Source organism: Coregonus clupeaformis, chromosome 7 (assembly GCF_020615455.1).
Source record: "Coregonus clupeaformis isolate EN_2021a chromosome 7, ASM2061545v1, whole genome shotgun sequence".
Taxonomy (NCBI): Eukaryota; Metazoa; Chordata; class Actinopteri; order Salmoniformes; family Salmonidae; genus Coregonus; species Coregonus clupeaformis.
Genome location: NC_059198.1, coordinates 8,815,796 through 8,831,071, shown reverse-complemented (window position 1 = coordinate 8,831,071; position 15,276 = coordinate 8,815,796). Strand labels below are relative to the sequence as shown.

Genomic DNA, 15,276 nt, shown 5'->3' with positions numbered 1-15,276 from the left:
ACTTTAGGGGTACTCCGTGCAGAGCAAAATTCAGTTGGTGGTACAGTAACCGAAAAAGGTTGGGAACCACTGCTCTAGTGCATGCAATATCATCAGTAGAGGAGAGAGTGTAGTGACACACACAGGGTTTTATTTGATTTGAGTGGCCGGTGCTGGGCAGGAGGTATGTTTGTAAATGCAGTTGATCAAGCTATGTAGCCTATTGATTCCTTCTTGATGAATAAATAAAACAAAAAGGTTTTGTTGTTTCTCTGTAATACTAGCCACCTAGCAATTTTAATAAGTTGGAAATTCATAGGCTGTTAATCTTCCACTGTGAAGTTCATAGACAGAGCTACTGTATGCATGCAAAGGTTGACACATTGTTATTTTCAAAACTCAAATGACAATAAGTAGATACACAGTTGACTAAAATGGCTGTCATTCTTGGGTTACAATACCTTCAGGAATTATTCACACCCCTTGACTTTTTCCACATTTTGTTGTGTTACAGCCTGAATTTAAAATGGATTAAATTGAGATGTTTTTGTCACTGGCCTACACACAATACCCTATAATGTCAAAGTGGAATTTAGTTTCCTGAAAGTTTTTACAAATTAATTAAATATGAAAAGCTGAAATGTTTTGAGTCAATAAGTATTCAACCCCTTTTTTTATGGCAAGCCTAAATAAGTTCAGGAGTAAAGATTTGCTTAACAAGTCACATAATATGTTTTATGGACTCAATAGTGATTAACATTATTTTTTTAATGATTACCTCATCTCTGTACCCCACACATGCAATTATCTGTAAGGTCCCTCAGTCGAGCAGTGAATTTCAAACAGAGATTGAACCACAAAGACCAGAGAGGTTTTCCAATGCCTCGCAAAGAAGGGCACCTATTGGTAGATGGGTAAACATTTAAAAAGCAGACATTGAATATCCCTTTGAGCATGGTGAAGTTACTAATTACACTTTGGATGGTGTATCAATACACCCAGTCACTACAAAGATTCAGGCATCCTTCCTAACTCAGTAGCCGGAGAGGAAGGAAACCCCTCAGGGATTTCACCATGAAGTCAATGGTGAATTTAAAACAGTTACAGAGTTTAATAGCTGTGATAGGAGAAAACTGAAGCTGGATCAACAACATTGTAGTTACTCCACAATACTAGCATAATTGACAGTGTGAAAAGAAGGAAGCCTGTACAGAATAAAAATATTTCAAAACATGCACACTGTTTGCAACAAGCCACTAAAGTAATACTGAAATAAATGTGGCAAAGCTTTTTTGTCATGAATACAAATCAAAACAAATGTTTATTTGTCACATACACGTGTTTAGCAGATGTTATAGCGGGTGTAGCGAAATGCTTGTGCAACAGGATTTGAACCTGGGACCTCTTGATCTGCAGTCTAATGCTCTACCACTGAGCTATACCCCCTATAGTACAAAGTGTTATGTTTGGGGCAAATCTAATACAACACATTACTGAGTACCACACTCCATATTTTCAAGCATAGTGATGGCTGCATCATGTTATACAGTTGAAGTCGGAAGTTTACATACACCTTAGCCAAATACATTTAAACTCAGTTTTCCTGACATTTAATCCTAGTACAAATTCCCTGTCTTAGATCACCACTTTATTTTAAGATTGTGAAATGTCAGAATAATAGTAGAGAGAATTATTTATTTCAGCTTTTATTTCTTTCATCACATTCCCAGTGGGTCAGAAGTTTACATACAATCAATTAGTATTTGGTAGCATTGCCTTTAAATTGTTTAACTTGGGTCAAACGTTTCGGGTAGCCTTCCACAAGCTTCCCACAATAAGTTGGGTGAATTTTGGCCCATTCCTCCTGACAGAGCTGGTGTAACTGAGTCAGGTTTGAAGGCCTCCTTGCTCGCACACGCTTTTTCAGTTCTTCCCACAATTGTTCTACAGGATTGAGGTCAGGGCTTTGTTGTCCTTAAGCCATTTTGCCACAACTTTGGAAGTATGTTTGGGGTTATTGTCCATTTGGAAGACCCATTTGCGACCAAGGTTTAACTTCCTGACTGATGTCTTGAGATGTTGCTTCAATATATCCACATAATTTTCCTTCCTCATGATGCCATCTATTTTGTGAAGTGCACCAGTCCCTCCAAAAAGTACAATCTTTGTCCCCATGTGCAGTTGCAAACCGTAGTCTGGCTTTTTTATGGCAGTTTTGGAGCAGTGGCTTCTTTCTTGCTGAGCGGCCTTTCAGGTTATGACGAAATAGCACTCGTTTTACTGTGGATATATATACTTTTGTACCTGTTTCCTCCAGCATCTTCACAAGGTCCTTTGCTGTTGTTCTCGGATTGATTTGCACTTTTCGCACCAAAGTACTTTCATCTCTAGGAGACAGAATGTGTCTCCTTCCTGAGCGGTATGACGGCTGCATGGTCCCATGGTGTTTATACTTGCGTTCTATTGTTTGTACAGATGAACGTGGTACCTTCAGGCATTTGGAAATTGCTCCCAAGGATGAACCAGACTTGTGGAGGTCTACCATTTTATTTCTGAGGTCTTGGCTGATTTCTTTTGATTTTCTCATGATGTCAAGCAGAGGCACTGAGTTTGAAGGTCGGCCTTGAAATACATCCACAGGTACACCTCCAATTGACTCAAATTATGTCAATTAGCCTAAATTTTTTTTTTATTCAAATGTAGGAACTGGGTTCTACAGTTTGAACCCCTGCTGTCTCTGGCTCCACACCCACCCCGCCCGGCCATCTAGATAATAATATAATAATATGCCATTTAGCAGACGCTTTTATCGAAAGCGACTTACCCTGGCGTGCATACATTTTTACGTACGGGTGGTCCCGGGGATTGAACCCACTACCCTGGCATTACAAGCGCCATGCTCTACCAATTGAGCTACAAAGGACCACAGATGTGTTCTCTATAGTTATGTACTTAGTACATAACTATAGTTATGTACTTGAAAATGTATCAATTGACCAATTCGGCACATTTGGGCAGACTTGATACAAAATAGTCCAGTATTGCAATGCTGCACTGGATCAATCTGAAACTTTGGACACACACTGATCCCATCTATTGGCCAAAATCTAAATTGCGCCTAAACTGCAATATTATTTTGTGGCCTTTCTTTTCATTTCAAAGATGATGAAAACATTTTACAAAAATAAACATGTTTTTTGGTTTGTATTATCTTTTAATAGATCTAATGTGTTATATTCTCCTACATTAATTTCACATTTCCACAAACCTCAGTGTTTCCTTTTAAATGGTATCAAGAATATGCAAATCCTTGCTTCAGGTCCTGAGCTACGCTACAGTGCCTTGCAAAAGTATTCATCCCCCTTGGTGTTTTTTTCCATTCTGTTGCATTACAACCTGTTATTTAAATGGATTTTTATTTGGATTTCATGTAATGGACATACACAAAATAGTCCAAATTGGTGAAGTGAAATGGGAAAAATAACTCTAAAACATTAATAACGGAAAAGCGGTGCGTGCATATGTATTCACCCCCTTTGCTATGAAGCCCCTAAATAAGATCTGGTGCAACCAATTACCTTCAGAAGTCACATAATTAGTTAAATAAAGTCCACCTGTGTGCAATCTAAGTGTCACATGATATGTCACATGATCTCAGTATATAAACACCTGTTCTGAAAGGCCCCAGAGTCTGCAACACCACTAAGCAAGGGGCACCACCAAGCAAGCGGCACCATGAAGACCAAGGAGCTCTCCAAACAGGTCAGGGACAAAGTTGTGGAGAAGTATAGATCAGGGTTGGGTTCTAAAAAAATATCAGAAACTTTGAACATCCCACGGAGCACCATTAAATTCATTATTAAAAAATGAAAAGAATATGGCACCAACAAACCTGCCAAGAGAGGGCTGCCCACCAAAACTCACGGACCAGACAAGGAGGGCATTAATTCTGTTAAATCTGACAATTCATCTTGATGGTTGTAAAGTCGTCTCAAATAAAACTGTGAAGGACCTCGGTGTTACTCTTGACCCTGATCTCTCTTTTGACGAACATATCAAGACTGTTTCAAGGACAGCTTTTTTCCATCTACGTAACATTGCAAAAATCAGAAATTTTCTGTCCAAAAATGATGCAGAAAAATTAATCCATGCATTTGTTACTTCTAGGTTAGACTACTGCAATGCTCTACTTTCCGGCTACCCGGATAAAGCACTAAATAAACTTCAGTTAGTGCTAAATACGGCTGCTAGAATCCTGACTAGAACCAAGAAATTTGATCATATTACTCCAGTGCTAGCTTCCCTACACTGGCTTCCTGTTAAGGCAAGGGCTGATTTCAAGGTTTTACTGTTAACCTATAAAGCGTTACATGGGCTTGCTCCTACCTATCTTTCCGAGTTGGTCCTGCCGTACATACCAATACGTACGCTACGGTCACAAGACGCAGGCCTCCTAATTGTCCCTAGAATTTCTAAGCAAACAGCGGGAGGCAGGGCTTTCTCCTATAGATCTCCATTTTTATGGAACAGTCTGCCTACCCATGTGAGAGACGCAGACTCGGTCTCAACCTTTAAGTCTTTACTGAAGACTTATCTCTTCAGTAGGTCATATGATTGAGTGTAGTCTGGCCCAGGAGTGTGAAGGTGAACGGAAAGGCTCTGGAGCAACGAACAGCCCTTGCTGTCTCTGCCAGGCCGGTTCCCCTCTCTCCACTGGGGTTCTCTGCCTCTAACCCTGTTACAGGGGCTGAGTCACTGGCTTGCTGGTGCTCTTTCATGCCGTCCCTAGGAGGGGGTGCGTCACTTGAGTGGGTTGAGTTACTGACGTGATCTTCCTGTCTGGGTTGGCGCCCCCCCTTGGTTTGTGCTGTGGTGGAGACCTCTGTGGGCTATACTCGGCCTTGTCTCAGGATTGTAAGTTGGTGGTTGAGGATATCCCTCTAGTGGTGCGGGGGCTGTGCTTTGGCAGAGTGGGTGGGGTTATATCCTTCCTGTTTGGCCCTGTCCGGGGTTTCTTCGGATGGGGCCACAGTGTCTCCGGACCGCTCCTGTCTCAGCCTCCAGTATTTATGCTGCAGTAGTTTATGTGTCGGGGGGCTGGGGTTAGTTGGTTATACCTGGAGTACTTCTCCTGTCTTATCCAGTGTCCTGTGTGAATTTAAGTATGCTCTCTCTAATTCTCTCGTTCTCTCTTTCTCTCTGAGAACCTGAGCCCTAGGACCATACGTCAGGACTACCGGGCATGCTGACACCTTGCTGTCCCCAGTCCGCCTGGCCTTGCTGCTATTCCAGTTTCAACTGTTCTGCCTGCGATTCACGAAACCCCTACCTGTCCCAGACCTGCTGTTTTCAACTCTTAATGATCGGCTATGAAAAGCCAACTGAGAGACCTGAGCCCTAGGACCATACGTCGGGACTACCGGCCGTGGTGACTCCTTGCTGTCCCCAGTCCGCCTGGCCTTGCTGCTATTCCAGTTTCAACTGTTCTGCCTGCGGTTATGGAACCCCTACCTGTCCCAGACCTGCTGTTTTCAACTCTTAATGATCGGCTATGAAAAGCCAACTGAGATTTATTCCTGATTATTATTTGACCATGCTTGTCACTTATGAACATTTTTGAACATCTTGGCATGGTTCTGTTATAATCTCCACCCGGCACAGCCAGAAGAGGACTGGCCACCCCTCATAGCCTGGTTCCTCTCTAGGTTTCTTCCTAGGTTTTGGCCTTTCTAGGGAGTTTTTCCTAGCCACCGTGCTTCTACACCTGCATTACTAGCTGTTTGGGGTTTTAGGCTGGGTTTCTGTACAGCACTTCGAGATATTAGCTGATGTACGAAGGGCTATATAAAATAAAATTGATTGATTGATTAATCAGAGAGGCAACAAAGAGACCAAAGATAACCCTGAAGGAGCTGCAAAGCTCCACAGCGGAGATTGGAGTATCTGTCCATAGGACCACTTTAAGCCATACACTATACAGAGCTGGGCTTTACGGAAGAGTGGCCAGAAAAAAAGCCATTGCTTAAAGAAAAAAATAAGCAAACACGTTTGGTGTTCGCCAAAAGGCATGTGGGAGACTCCCCAAACATATGGAAGAAGGTACTCTGATCAGATGAGACTAAAATTGAGCTTTTTGGCCATCAAGGAAAATGCTATGTCTGGCGCAAACCCAACACCTCTCATCACCCTGAGAACACCATCCCCACAGTGAAGCATGGTGGTGGCAGCATCATGCTGTGGGGATGTTTTTCATCTTCAGGGACTGGGAAACTGGTCAGAATTGAAGGAATGATGGATGGCGCTAAATACAGGGAAAATCTTGAGGGAAACCTGTTTCAGTCTTCCAGAGATTTGAGACTGGGACGGAGGTTCACCTTCCAGCAGGACAATGACCCTAAGCATACTGCTAAAGCAACACTCGAGTGGTTTAAGGGGAAACATTTAAATGTCTTGGAATGGCCTAGTCAAAGCCCAGACCTCAATCCAATTGAGAATCTGTGGTATGACTTAAAGATTGCTGTACACCAGCGGAACCCATCCAACTTGAAGGAGCTGGAGCAGTTTTGCCTCGAAGAATGGGCAAAAATCCTAGTGGCTAGAGGAGACTTATGGAGCTTATGGAGACATACCCCAAGATACTTGCAGCTTTAATTGCTGCAAAAGGTGGCTCTACAAGTTTTCTATTTTTTTGTCTTATTTTTTGTTTGTTTCACAACAAAAAAATATTTTGCATCTTCAAAGTGGTAGGCATGTTGTGTAAATCAAATGATACAAACCCCCCAAAAATCAATTTCAATTCCAGGTTGTAAGGTAACAAAATAGGAAAAATGCCAAGGGGGGTGAATACTTTCGCAAGCCACTGTAAAGGCAGTTAGATTTGAGTATGTCATTTTAGGCGAAAATAAGGGTCCGATCCTTAAGAGGTTAATCAATGAACACGATGACACAGGGAATGCTGATATGGAATAGAGCATACTGTAACAACAAAAAATAAAAATAAAAATGAGACTGTGTTGATGGATGAGTGTGTTTTAAATTTTATTTCAACAAGCTCTCATAGTCTCACTGCAGAATTAGACGGTCATCCACATTCTCCAAACATCACATTTCTAAGTTGCACCAAATGTTAAATTCCTAAGTGTTTATGTTGCTCCTGCTTCTCTGTATTTTCCATTTCCCCAAACATCAAATTTTGAAGTTAAAGGTTAAGTTTAGGCAGTCATTCCGAATGGTTAAGGTAAGGGTTAAGGTTTGGGATGGGTTAAAACCCAAAATAAAAAACCAGTGTCCACGACTGGGATCGAACACGCAACCTTCTGACCCAAGCCTACTTGATGGTTATAGCGCTCACTGTTACCCCTAGTGGCCGGCTTTGAAGGCATTTCCCAATGTCCTCAGGACATGGATAGACGTCCAATTTCAAAGTCAATTTTGAACGACCTGTCTGTTTTAGTCTTGTATCTTGTTTAGAGCGATTGGTTATGAATGTATGCTTGTGTGCTCGTGTGAATGCATATGTATGTGCACGTGTGTGTGTGTGTTTTAGCTACCGAACATGGCTTGTGTTAGAGTATCTATGCTGTAATGAGACATCTATGCAGTGAGTTGGTAGGAGAGAGTGGACTATGTATAGGTGGATGAGCTGTACTGTATGATGTTCCTGTGTTTCCTCTGTGTCTCATTTGGTTCTTATACTGTAATTACACGGTGGAGACTCGCTCCCTCTCCTGCTCCTTCTCCCCCTCCCCTCTCTCTCTCTCCCTCTCTCCCCTCTCTCTCCCTCCCTCTCCCTCCAACTCTGTGATTGCATGTATAATTAGTGGCATAATTATAGTTCTCTCCATCTCACTGTTTCAGGAGCTCTGTCTCTGTCTCTTCTGAACACCTCTCTGTTTCACCCCCCTCCCATCTCGCTCTCTCTCTCGCCGGGTTAGTCTGTCTGTCACTCTCTGTAGATGTCTCTCTGTCTCTAGCTGTGTGAGAAGGAGCTGTGTGCTAATATTGGGATGGCGATAGAGATTCTGGTCTACTCCTGGGCTGCGGTGGCCCGGTTTCATCATTCATTATTCATTATTCATTCAGGAATTGAAAACTTTAAAAGCCTTGAGGTGTGTCACCGGGAGAAGCAAAACAAAATGCATTATTTCTCCTCAGAGACACTTTTTTTAAAGCTCCCAAAAAACCACAATGTGTCTGTGTGTGTTAGACAGAGCGAGAGAGCGAGAGACCTAGATGTTTTATTTAAAAACTATTAAAATATGTGAAAGCGTGTAAATGTCGTCCCAGCAGGTACAATTAGTTTGATTGCTTAGCAACAGAAAGTGACTTCTGAGAGCATGAAATGGTTAGAAAGCTCAGATGGAGCATTGGTTCCATGTTACGTCTCCTTTGTTTGTGTTCACGAGGAGTTGTTTCCCTAAACTTTTCAGATCACATTTTCATAGCAGCTCTGTGCTTTAAATCAGGAATGCTTAAAACACTTATTTCATAAATAGAAACATTTAAAAAACAAAGGACAGCTATTTAGAATCACACATTAACTTTGACGGAGCATACAGTGGAGCTAGTTTGAAAGTTAAATGTTCTACTGTAAGCCAAGCTACTACAAAACAACCATGTCCTACAGGGTTTCCCTCTGCCTTTAAAATGTCAACTAATGAAGTGTGCAAACTTCATTATTTTCACTTCTGACCTCCTACATGAAACCAATGGCAAAACATTTTAGTTCTTTCACTTTCAATAAATGTGGACCCTTATGTAGGCCATACCTAAGTACAGCGGTCTATATAAAGTGTAGGCCGTGACTAATGTACTGTATCTTTTTCAGAAAAAAAACCTTGCTATAAGGAGTCTATGAAAGCTTGGCCTGATGCTACGGTTAATCAAGTAGTTAATGACCTGTCAATCAAAGGATCCTGTACGGGCTGGTCAGTGTTAGGGTCCCTCAGTGGTTGAGTCACTATACTCTCACTCCCTCTAGAGGTAACACATAGGCCTACAGGCCGCAGTCAGTCAGTCCAATGGCCAACTCAGCCCTGAAGTTGTCCCCAACCCAGGCTTTATTCTGGACTAGTCAAATACATATTTAAATCCCTCCCAGAATATTGCAGCGAAAGCATGTTAAACATAGATAGGCCCAGAGCCATGACTCTGGATAGTCCTAGTCCTCACAATTCAGCCCACTTGATCAAATTCTCTCAGCGTTCTCTCCACTTTTATCTTTTGTAAATCTTGTGGTTGTCAGACCGATGAATAGCAGGCTCCGCCATGGGCCTGGTTGGTTGTGGTGCGTACAAGGATCTAATTTAGTGTGCAAGGCGCGCGCGGCGGTCTTTCCCAACGGAGACGGTGCTGTTTGTTTTGCGGGTGTGTTAATTAGCGGTAATTCGTTTGCTCAGTAATGATGTGGGAGAGCTAATTAGGGCAGTGTTGATGGGTGCGTTAATTAGTCTCCAGTGTGTTATGCTAATGAGACCCTAATTCGCGTGTGAGTGTGTGTATGTGTTTGAGTGTGAGTTTGGTTGTAAGTAAGTAGTAATTCTTAAAATATATGATGCTGGACACACATGGCTGAGCAGTGATCCCCTCCACCCAGCCTGTGTATCCAGCTCAGTGCTGAGAGGCTTTGGTCTGAGAGACTCTTCCCTCCACTCCCCATACCCAATACCCACCCTCCACTCCCCATACCTAATACCCACCCTCCACTCCCCATACCTAATACCCACCCTCCACTCCCCATACCTAATATCCACCCTCCACTCCCCATACCTAATATCCACCCTCCACTCCCCATACCTAATATCCACCCTCCACTCCCCATACCTAATATCCACCCTCCACTCCCCATACCTAATACCCACCCTCCACTCCCCATACCTAATACCCACCCTCCACTCCCACTCCCCATACCTAATACCCACCCACCACCCTCCACTCCCCATACCCACCCACCCACCCACCCACCCTCCACTCCCCATACCTAATACCCACCCACCACCCTCCACTCCCCATACCCACCCACCCACCCACCCACCCTCCACTCCCCATACCTAATATCCACCCACCACCCTCCACTCCCCATACCCACCCACCCACCCACCCACCCACCCTCCACTCCCCATACCTAATATCCACCCACCACCCTCCACTCCCCATACCCACCCACCCACCCTCCACTCCCCCATACCTAATATCCACCCACCACCCTCCACTCCCCCATACCCACCCACCCACCCACCCTCCACTCCCCATACCCACCCACCCACCCTCCACTCCCCCATACCCACCCTCCACTCCCCAAACCTACCCTTCACTCCCCATACCTACCCTCCACTCCCCATACCTACCCTCCACTCCCCCATACCTACCCTCCACTCCCCATACCTAATATCCACCCACCACCCTCCACTCCCCATACCTAATATCCACCCACCACCCTCCACTCCCCATACCCACCCACCCACCCTCCACTCCCCATACCTAATATCCACCCACCACCCTCCACTCCCCATACCCACCCACCCACCCACCCTCCACTCCCCATACCCACCCACCCACCCTCCACTCTCCATACCCACCCTCCACTCCCCAAACCTACCCTTCACTCCCCATACCTACCCTCCACTCCCCATACCTACCCTCCACTCCCCATACCTACCCTCCACTCCCCATACCTAATATCCACCCTCCACTCCCCACACCTACCCTCCACTCCCCATACCTACCCTCCACTCCCCATACCTACCCTCCACTCCCCATACCTAATACCCTCCACTCCCCATACCTACCCTCCACTCCCCATACCTAATACCCTCCACTCCCCATACCTACCCTCCACTCCCCATTTCCACCCTCCACTCCCCATACCTAATACCCACCCTCCACCCTCCACTCCCCATACCTAATACCCACCCACCACCCTCCACTCCCCACCCCCCACCCACCCTCCACTCCCCATACCTAATACCCACCCTCCACTCCCCCATACCCACCCTCCACTCCCCATACCTACCCTCCACTCCCCATACCTAATACCCACCCTCCACTCCCCCATATTCACCCTCCACTCCCCATATTCACCCTCCACTCCCCATACCCACCCTCCACTCCCCATACCTACCCTCTACTCCCCATACCTACCCTCCACTCCCCATACCTAATACCCTCCACTCCCCATACCTAATACCCTCCACTCCCCATACCTAATACCCTCCACTCCCCATACCTAATACCCTCCACTCCCCATACCTACCCTCCACTCCCCCATACCCACCCTCCACTCCCCATATCTACCCTCCACTCCCCATACCCACCCTCCACTCCCCATACTACCCTCCACTCCCCATACCTAATACCCACCCTCCACTCCCCATACCTACCCTCCACTCCCCATACCCACCCTCCACTCCCCATACCTAATACCCACCCACCACTCCCCATAACCACCACCCACCCTCCACTCCCCATACCCACCCTCCACTCCCCATACCTACCCTCCACTCCCCATACCCACCCTCCACTCCCCACACCTACCCTCCACTCCCCATACCTAATACCCACCCTCCACTCCCCATACCTACCCTCCACTCCCCATACCCACCCTCCACTCCCCATACCCACCCTCCGCTCCCCATACCTAATACCCACCCTCCACTCCCCATACCTACCCTCCACTCCCCCATACCTACCCTCCACTCCCCATACCCACCCTCCACTCCCCACACCTACCCTCCACTCCCCATACCTAATACCCACCCTCCACTCCCCATACCTACCCTCCACTCCCCATACCCACCCTCCACTCCCCATACCCACCCTCCACTCCCCATACCTAATACCCACCCTCCACTCCCCCATACCCACCCTCCACTCCCCATACCCACCCTCCACTCCCCATACCTAATTTTTAACGAGGGAAATACATATTTGACCCCTCTGCAAAACTTGACTTAGTACTTGGTGGCAAAACCCTTGTTGGCAATCACAGAGGTCAGACGTTTCTTGTAGTTGGTCACCAGGTTTGCACACATCTCAGGAGGGATTTTGTTCCACTCCTCTTTGCAGATCTTCTCCAAGTCATTAAGGGTTCGAGGCTGACGTTTGGCAACTCGAACCTTCAGCTCCCTCCACAGATTTTCTATGGGATTAAGGTAAGGACACTGGCTAGGCAACTCAAGGACCTTAATGTGCTTCTTCTTGAGCCACTCCTTTGTTGCCTTGGCCGTGTGTTTTGGGTCATTGTCATGCTGGAATACCCATCCACGACCCATTTTCAATGCCCTGGCTGAGGGAAGGAGGTTCTCACCCAAGATTTGACGGTACATGGCCCCGTCCATTGTCCCTTTGATGCGGTGAAGTTGTCCCCTTAGCAGAAAAACACCCCCAAAGCATAATGTTTCCACCTCCATGTTTGACGGTGGGGATGGTGTTCTTGGGGTCATAGGCAGCATTCCTCCAAACACGGCGAGTTGAGTTGATGCCAAAGAGCTCGATTTTGGTCTCATCTGACCACAACACTTTCACCCAGTTCTCCTCTAATCATTCAGATGTTCATTGGCAGACTTCAGACGGGCCTGTATATGTGCTTTCTTGAGCAGGGGGACCTTGCGGGCGCTGCAGGATTTCAGTCCTTCACGGCGTAGTGTGTTAACAATTGTTTTCTTGGTGACTATGGTCCCAGCTGCCTTGAGATCATTGACAAGATCCTCCTGTGTAGTTCTGGGCTGATTCCTCACCGTTCTCATGATCATTGCAACTCCACGAGGTGAGATCTTGCATGGAGCCCCAGGCCGAGGGAGATTGACAGTTCTTTTGTGTTTCTTCCATTTGCAAATAATCGCACCAACTGTTGTCACCTTCTCACCAAGCTGCTTGGCGATGGTCTTGTAGCCCATTCCAGCCTTGTGTAGGTCTACAATCTTGTCCCTGACATCTTTGGAGAGCTCTTTGGTCTAGGCCATGGTGGAGAGTTTGGAATCTGATTGATTGATTGCTTCTGTGGACAGGTGTCTTTTGTACAGGTAACAAGCTGAGATTAGGAGCACTCCCTTTAAGAGTGTGCTCCTAATCTCAGCTCGTTACCTGTATAAAAGACACCTGGGAGCCAGAAAGCTTTCTGATTGAGAAGGGGTCAAATACTTATTTCCCTCATTAAAATGCAAATCAATTTATAACATTTTTGACATGCATTTTTCTGGATTTTGTTGTTGTTATTCTGTCTCTCACTGTTCAAATAAACATACCATTAAAATTATAGACTGATCATTTCTTTGTCAGTGGGCAAACGTACAAAATCATCAGGGGATCAAATACTTTTTTCCCTCACTGTAGGTGTACACACACACAAACACACAAACACAAACAGTCAGCCAGTCACACTGCAATGCTTTCACTAGCAGCATTACAATCATAAATCCCACCAGCAGTGATAAACCCACCCGGAACCTCACACACAACACTGACAATGCTTTGGTAAATTACTGTTTTATGTGTGTTGCACTGACAGGTTCATGTCACAGATAAGAAGAATCCATCCCTGCGCTGTCATATTCAGCTATTATTAAGGTACTCTATTACTACTCTCAATTAGCTTGTCTCGATGTAGTGGTCTGTTATCATCATAATTCATTCAGTTATTACCGATATGGTATTTGACATGCCACTGGTGAGGATGTGAGAAAGAGAGGGATAGAGAGAGGAAGAAAGAGAGAGAGCATATTTAGAAAACCTCACCAGTTTTTTTTATTGTAATCATATTTATTCACGTCTATCCTGTTATACATAATCCATTATGATTCCTGTAGAACTGTATCCTCTGGTGTTTCCTCTGTCACTCTGTCGCTCATTTCTTCTCCTCGTCTCCTTTCTTCTCCTGTAAAACTGGGGAGGGCAGAGAGAGAAACTCACCATGAAAGAGAGGCTAGAGGGGGATTATCCTACTTTACTACACTCCTTTAATCTCTCTCTCTCTCTCTCTCTCAATATAAACGTGTTGGTCCCATTTTTCATGAGCTGAAATAAAACATTCCAGAAATGTTCCATATGCACAAAAAGCTTATTTCTCTCATCTTTTCTGCACAAATTTGTTTACATCCCTGTTAGTAAGCATTTCTCCTTTGTCAAGATAATCCATCCACCTGGACAGGTGTGGCATATCAAGAAGCTGATTAAACAGCATGATCATTACACAGGTGCACCTTGTGCTGGAGACAATAAGAGGCCACTCAAAAATGTGCAGTTTAGTTACAACACAATGCCACAGATGTTTTGAGGGAGTGTTCAATTGGCATGCTGACTGCAGGAATGTCCACCAGAGCTGTTGCCAGAGAATTGAATGTTCATTTCTCTACCATAAGCTGCCTCCAACGTTGTTTTAGAGAATTCGGCAGTACATCCAACCGGCCTCACAACCACAGACCACATGTAACCACGCCAGCCCAGGACCTCCACAACCGGCTTCTTCACCTGCGGAATCGTCTGAGGGGGAGGGGGGGCTGAGGAGTATTTCTGTCTGTAAAAAGGCCCTTTGTAGGGAAAAACTCATTCTGATTGGCTGGGCCTGGCTCCCCAGTGGGTGGACCTGGCTCCCAAGTGGGTGGGCCTATGCCCTTTCAGGCCCACCCATGGCTGCGCTCCTGCCCAGTCATGTGAAACCCATCAATTAGGGCCTAATTTATTTATTTCAATTGATTGATTTCCTTCTATGAAGTTTAACTCAGTAAATAGTTGTGTTTATATTTTTGTTCAGTATAATAAGATGATTTGTATTCTGTACAACTGCCTGCATATACACGCACAATCTCTACGTTTAATCTTGTTAGGAATAACTACATACTATCAGTGTTCCCAACAAGCGATAATCATAAGTCATAGATTGTGAATCCATGACCAGCTTTGTAATAATGGGTTTAACTGATGATAACTGATGATTAGTTAGACAACTATTGACTGCCAATAAAAGTATGTCTCAGGCTAAGCATGATAGGAGTTGTAGTGTGTGTGTGTGTTTGTGCACATCTATCTGTGCATGTGTGACAGTGTGTGTGTGTGCCAGTACCTCGGACTTCCAGCCTGCACTCCACCTCGTCCTCCCCCAGGTCGTTGATGGCCTTACAGGAGTACTTGCCCCCGTCAAACTGGCCGGGCTTCCTGATGTTCAGGGTCAACACCCCCTGGTTGTTCTGCATCAAGAATTTAGGATCCTCCCCAATGATCATCTTATTCTTCATCCACACAATCTTAGCCTGAGGTGAGGAGAGGGGGAAGAGGGGGGATTAAGAGAGGAGGGAGGGAGTTAAA

General features: G+C 45.4%; 1 protein-coding gene across 32 annotated transcripts in view; it reads right to left on the bottom strand.

The window, feature by feature from the left end:
* Positions 1-13,702: 13,702 nt before the first annotated feature.
* The window catches only part of LOC121568964 (myosin-binding protein C, fast-type), a 52,441-nt gene continuing 50,867 nt past the window's right edge, over positions 13,703-15,276 (bottom strand). For all 32 annotated transcript variants that reach the window (XM_041879472.1, XM_041879478.1, XM_041879481.1 and 29 more), the window contains 2 exons: positions 15,035-15,221; positions 13,703-13,857 (listed from right to left, as the gene is read on the bottom strand). In XM_041879472.1, the coding sequence (XP_041735406.1) occupies positions 13,820-13,857; positions 15,035-15,221 (225 nt within the window). In that variant the 3' untranslated portion in view covers positions 13,703-13,819. The remainder of the gene's footprint in view (positions 13,858-15,034; positions 15,222-15,276) is intronic.